General features: G+C 44.1%; 1 protein-coding gene across 1 annotated transcript; it reads right to left on the reverse strand.

Annotated features, from left to right (window-relative positions):
* Positions 1-930: 930 nt before the first annotated feature.
* On the reverse strand, positions 931-4158 carry TCHHL1 (trichohyalin like 1). The gene is made up of 2 exons (XM_021688104.1): positions 4021-4158; positions 931-3501 (listed from the first exon to the last, which is right to left on the reverse strand). Exons 1-2 carry the CDS (start codon positions 4156-4158, stop codon positions 931-933), a joined length of 2709 nt encoding a protein of 902 aa, XP_021543779.1.
* Positions 4159-6356: the final 2198 nt, after the last annotated feature.

A 6356-nucleotide genomic window follows, 5' to 3' on the forward strand; every position in this document is an offset into this window, starting at 1 on the left:
GCATACATTAGATTTGGATTCTGTGTCTCCTTCATAATTATTCTGATTGCTTATTTGAGTCAGAAACTCTGAAAACACTGTGTAAGGAGTGGGGTTTAATAGAAATTTGCTGAATGAATCAACGAATGAATGAATCTATGGCATAGATTTAGTTGCACCTGGACAATAGCAAAAAATTATGAATCTACTCTGATTGGGTGCTAGAAAGTCATAATTATTTTGAGTTATGGTGATATCTGAGATTATCTTGAAGGATAAACTTGAACTCTGTTAGGATATGTCCTGAAACAATAATTTGCATCTATGAGTTAATTATGTTTTATGATTATAAGGTGGTATTGCAGAGTCTCATACTCACTATTGCCACATTATAAAAAGCCAACAAATCAATTGAAGAAATCGGCATCTGTGAAAGATATGAAAGGAAATTTTCTATTTTTAGTGATAGGTAAATTGTGAAAAACTGTCTCATGAGAAAATCCATTTTGGTACTCAGAAGTAGCATCATATGGTAGGATGTTTGGTGTGATATTTCTTTGGTGGCAGCTCCCACTGCTGAATACTTTCTTATTTGCTTTTGTAGAAATCTAGGAAGGGAATTTAAAATTTTTAAAAAGATTTTTTTATTTCAGAGAGAGAGAGGAGAGAGAGCACGCAAGCATGAGCAGGGGAAGGGGGAAGGGCAAAGGGAGAAGCAGACTCCCTGCTGAGCAGGGAGCCCGGGGCTTGATCCCAGGACCCTGGGATCATGACCTGAGCCAAAGGCAGACTGAACCACCCAGGTGCCCCTAGGAAGGGAATTTAAAGGATTATCAATTTGCATCTGAATGTGTGCATGTGAGCTTTGAGGGTGATCTGGAGGGAAGAAGTCTGGGACATGTTGAGCTGTATGAAGTTCCTTGGAACTTCTCCTGGGATCGTGATAATGATTTACTGCTTTTTGGTGCTTGCCTCCTTTTGTAGTACTGGTTTCTTTTCCTGAGGATAGCCCTGCTTATCTTCTGAGGCTTGGGGAGCTGATGTTTGCTGTGCTTCAGGATCTGCATCAGGCAGATGTTCCCTGGTGTAATGTTGTAATGCTTGTCTGTCACTGAAGATGATAGGACAATCTGAGATCTCACGCGTGAGGGATACACTTGACTGGTCGTCGAGGAGCTCTGGGCTTGATGATCTAGCTGTCTGAGCTTGATTTTGCTGCTCCACTTGGGTCATGCCCATTTGTTGCAGTATCTTCTCTTGCAGGTACTGGTACAGAGGACTGGAATAGACTGTACCCCTCTCCACAAAACCAAGCTCTTTGTCCGTCTGCATCTTCTCTTCAAGGCCGGACTGGGGAACTAAAACATCATATCTTTTCTTGGCTGGATTTTGTTGGTCATTGACTTCTGCCAACTTTTGGGGGCTTTCATCCTCTTCCAATGTTGCAGATTCCTCTCTTTCAAGGTGTGTTCTGGGGGATGCTGAATTGTCCTCATCCAGATTTCTTACTGGAGCCTCCTGGGTCTCTGGTGCTCTACCTTCCTCTCCTTTGGTACTCGGGCCCTGGACCTTTAGCTCTTTTCTGCTGTCTTCCTTTGTTGGAAGCTGCTTTATGGCAAACAGGTCAATGAAGTCTGCCTCCAGGGTACCAGGGATCTCTGTCTCCAGTGACTTTCTGTTTTCACCTCTTGCTGTGGACTCCTGTGCCTCTGGATGTCCATTGGGTTGCACAGCTGGAGCTGGGCCTTTTGTCCCTGAGCCCGGACTCCTGTACCCTTTTCTGGCAGCCCATTCTGGTTCTTCGGTGAGCTGCTTATCCTCTCCTCTGGATGCCAGCACCACTGCCTCCTGAGTTCTGCTTTCCTCACCCAGTGCTACATGTTTCTCAATGTCTGGGTTATTATTGTGACTTCTTTCCACAGACTCTCTGAGATGGTCTACTTGATTCTGGGAATCCCCTTGCACAGGCAGGTCGGTTGTCTCTGAGCTGCTATCACCATCCTCTGGAGTCAGGCTGTTGGGAATTTCAGAAGAACCCTCATTATTCTGTGTGACTGTGGGCTCAGGATCCTCTCCCTGGTAACCATCATCATCCTTGACTGGCTTGTTATGAGTCTTGGTGACCCTCTTATTTTCTTCTCCGGACTGGTTCTCAAGTGGTGCTAATTCCTGTGTTCTTTCTCTTGCTCCTGGTGTCCCTTCTGCTGCAGGGGCATTTTTGCTGCTCATAAGTGCTTTTGCTGTGCTTTCCTTAGCATGTCTTGCCTCGTCTCCTGGGGTGACTGCTCTTTCAATTTCAGGATGATTCTGATCTCCTCCTTCTGAGCTTAACTCTTGTGTTTTAGAACCTTCTTCAGCATCCCTTTCTTTTGATGACTCTTGGAGTTCCTGATACTTCCCATCCTGTGGTTGGTCTTCCAGGGTTAGTATCTGAATTTTTCTCTCATTTTCTTTCTGTCCTGCTGTTCCATGGGCCTCAGGGCCTCTCCTCTGTTTCCTTACAGCCCTAATATCAGGTGTTTCCGAAACATTTCTGCTATCACCTTGGACAGGCAGGTCTTTTGTTTCATGTTCTTTGTCTTGTGCTGGTGGTTCTTGGGTCTCAGATGCTCTAAAGTCATCTCCAGGTTCAGCTGGATTCTTTGTCTCAGGTGGTGTCCTGTTGACATCCTCTCCTTGTCTTTGGGTCTCAGATGTTCTACCATCATCCTCAGGATCAGTTGGTTTCTCTGTCTGCAATGGTTTCTGGACAGCAGCTTGTTTTGGCAGGTCAGGGTGCTCTGAACTGGGCTCATATTTTCCTGGCGGCGATAGTTCTTGTGTTTTAGAATGTTCCTTAATACCCTTTTCTGCTGCAACTTCTTGATCTTTGGAAGCCCTCTGTGTTGTTTTTTCTGGTGGAGAACTTTGGGTTCTTAGGTTCCCTTCCTGTTCTCCAAATCGATCCCGTATCTTAGTGCCACTTTGCTCCCTAGCTGGCTTATCTCCCTCCATGGGACTCTCCTTATCCTGTCCCTCCTGCTTTGTGGGACTGTTGATCTGTTCTGATTCTGCTGTTGGCTTATTTGTCTCAAGTTGAGTCCCATTGTCTCCTGTTGCTGGTACATCTTGTTGATCTCCATCTAGGTGTTGGTTCTTAGGGTCATTGTGCCCAGGTGCTTCTACTGGCAATTTGCAAGTCTTGGTGTTTTCAACCCCATTGTGTCCAACTGCTCCCCTTTCCATAGGGCTGGGCTGAGCTGATGATGTCATTCCTGAAGGAGGCACCACTCTGTCTTGAGTTGGTGGAGTTTGCTCTGTCCACTGGCCAGTGCCACTGGTCACCTGAAGATCCATATCATCTGGTTTCTTCTCTGGCTTAGACACTTGTCTTGGTTCTGATTTTAGTAATGATTGTATATCAAGATAGCAGAGGTTCAACAAGTTGAAGATTGCAAGAACAAATTCATCAAAACTGATGGTGCCCTTGCTGTCAATATCCAGAAGGTTCAAGTTTCTCTCCACAGCATGAATGGCACGTGGCTGCATGAAAACACAGTGAGGAATCAGCCTATTTATATGTGGTCAAGCACCCTGAGTGTCTGCATGTCTCCCAAGAATCTTCTTCTTCTTCTTTTTTTTTTATACTTATTCCTCAGGAACTAGTGGAATTTCCCCAAACAGTAAGAATTTGTTGATTCTGGATGCCATTTTTCATCAGAGAGCTATGCTAAGAAGGAAGTTTTACATCACTGTGAGTTGCATTTTGATGTATACTGGCTCATCACTCCTCTCATGGAGGAGAGGCATGAGAGGAGATATGCTTCAGCTACTTTGCTGAAGCATAGCCCCAGTGAGGAAAACCTTATTTTCCTTTGTAAGACTGATTAAGCAATTGCACAGAGTAGGGAGCTGAGACTGAAAAAAGTTGTTCAAAATCAGTGAGTGCCAAGAGTTGGTAGCTAAATGTAAAACAGGCAGGGATCACCTCTGCCTATCTTGCATAGATTATGGAGAAAGGGTAAGTGGGGGAGAATTTCCACAGCTCTGTGAACACCTCACCTGAAGAATGTCCCCAAACTCGCCCTGGATGAGCTGTTTCAGCTCTGTGCAGGTCAGTGTTGCCTTGTCACCATCCTCCTGGGCATACTTATGGAATGTCTTGATTATACAGAGGACATCTTTCAGGAGCTGAGGCATCTTTCCCAACATAGGAGACTGTGAGAAAGAACAAACAAAGCTCATTTCCTAGGAAGGGTCCTTCAGGAAGGAGATACTGCAGTCATCCTTTTTTCTGTCCCTCCCACAGTTCCACTGGCATCATCTGCTCTATTCTGCCTATCTATCTCTATTAAGATATTGCATCTGAATTTCAATGATTTAGTTTTGTACCAAATAATGTCAGTGAGATCAGATCTGGCACAGGTAGGTATTAGAAGCGACACTTCATCCCACCCTGTGGAAAACAACGACACTCATGTCTTCAGAGAAAGCTTTATTGCAAAAGGAAGCAGGAAAAGAATGCAAATGTAAGTACTGAAATGCACAAATGATGTCAACAGATGGGACCAATCCTTCCAGCCTTAACTGAGAGTGTCCACCTGTTTCTCCTACCTTGGGTCAGTCTAACTCCTCTTCTTAAGAAAGTATAATTTTTATTTATTTTTTATTTTATTTAAAGATTTTATTTATTTCTTTGACAGAGAGAGAGAGATAGAGAGAGCAGGAACACAAACAGGGGGGTGGGGAGAGGGAGAAGAAGGCTTCCCGCCCAGCAGGGAGCCCGATGCCGGGCTCCATCCCAGGACCCCGGGATCATGACCTGAGCTGAAGGCAGATGCCTAACGACTGAGCCACCCAGGCTCCCCTAACACGTTTTTTTGTTTGTTTGTTTGTTTGTTTTTTAAAGATTATTTATTTATTTGACACAGATAGAGAGAGAGATCACAAGTAGGCAGACAGACAGGCAGGCAGGCAGAGGGAGAGGGAGAGAGAGAAGCAGGCTCCCTGCTGAGTACGATGTGGGGCTCAATCCCAGGACACTGGGATCATGACCTGAGCCGAAGGCAGATGCTTAACGACTGAGCCACCCAGGCGCCCCTGAAAAGTGTAATTTTTAAAGTTAGTAAAGCTTCTAGAGGAAAGAAAAGTAATGCCAAGAAAATCAACCCCTATAAATGCAGGCTGAAGCAACTTGTTTTTGCCAAGAAGACATGGCTCAGTGAACTCACTGGTAAAACAAATAGAATCCTGACCCCTCAGTCATTACCCAACATTTAAATGATTCTGTATTTTCATTTTAGTATAGCTCTGAGTCCCATGTCTTATTAAATAGTATTCATGCCTATGTCATACAGTTCATATTTTTTAAAGAAGACAATGATCAAAGAAGCTCCAAAGCAAAGAATGCATCTGGGGGGCTGGAGCTCCTAGTTTAGTGGGATTAATAGTGGTCAACTTAGACTTGGGTTATGTCTCTCTGGAATCCTTACATAATCTCACATATAAGCAGAACAACAACCGAGATCCCAAGTATGCTCAAGCATATGGTCTACGAGACTTACCTTGTTCACGAATGAGAGCAAGTAGAATAAAATTGGCAGCGGGCTGTGAGCTGACAGCAGGCGCTGAAACCTTTTATTGAGTCTGTAATTGCACAGTTAGGAAGGAGACACCCTCTGGGTCTAATGCCCTGATTCATCACCACCAAACCCAGCCTCCCCTCTTTGTCTACTCTCAGCTTCTCTTATTTTTATTTCCTTCTTTAGGCAGCTTCAGTTAAGTCTTGGCTTCAGACTCATCCAAAGGAAGAAGAGGGGATATTTTGTTTCATTCACTGACTTGCAGGTTATAGTTTTGAAGGATCTTTGGGCTGGTGTTAGCTTTTTTTTTTTTCCAACCTAAGAACACAATTACATTTCTGTTTGACAAATCATAGGGCTGGCAGGGACCTCAGAAGTCATCTGATTCCTTCCTCTGCCCACAGGATGGACTGTATTTGACCCAGCTGGACAGATGGGTGTCATCATGTGTTTAAAAATAGAGGCCCCATTGAGTCATGTGACAAGAGTGGAGATACAGTTGATTCAGGTGTTTCAGTGCACTGCTCTCCTTGCCCAGAGGCAGAGTTAGAAAAAAAAATCTTGCTGGGTGTGCAGAACTTTGCTTACCTAGAATGTGCTATTTTAATAAAAAAAGTGATTGATATCTGCTCTTTAAAGGTGCTTTTATAATCCAAGGAGCTTAGAAATGGGCATCCATATTCCTATGTTCTTTCTGTAAAGGGAAAAGGGAGACCTAGAAAACACCAATCTGAGGACAGGTAAGAGAGAGCCCGAGATGCTAAACTGGTAAATGTTTTTGTTACCTTCTAGATCTGGGTCCCTCTTTGAAAAGAA

Source organism: Neomonachus schauinslandi, chromosome 4 (assembly GCF_002201575.2).
Source record: "Neomonachus schauinslandi chromosome 4, ASM220157v2, whole genome shotgun sequence".
NCBI classification, from domain to species: domain Eukaryota; kingdom Metazoa; phylum Chordata; class Mammalia; order Carnivora; family Phocidae; genus Neomonachus; species Neomonachus schauinslandi.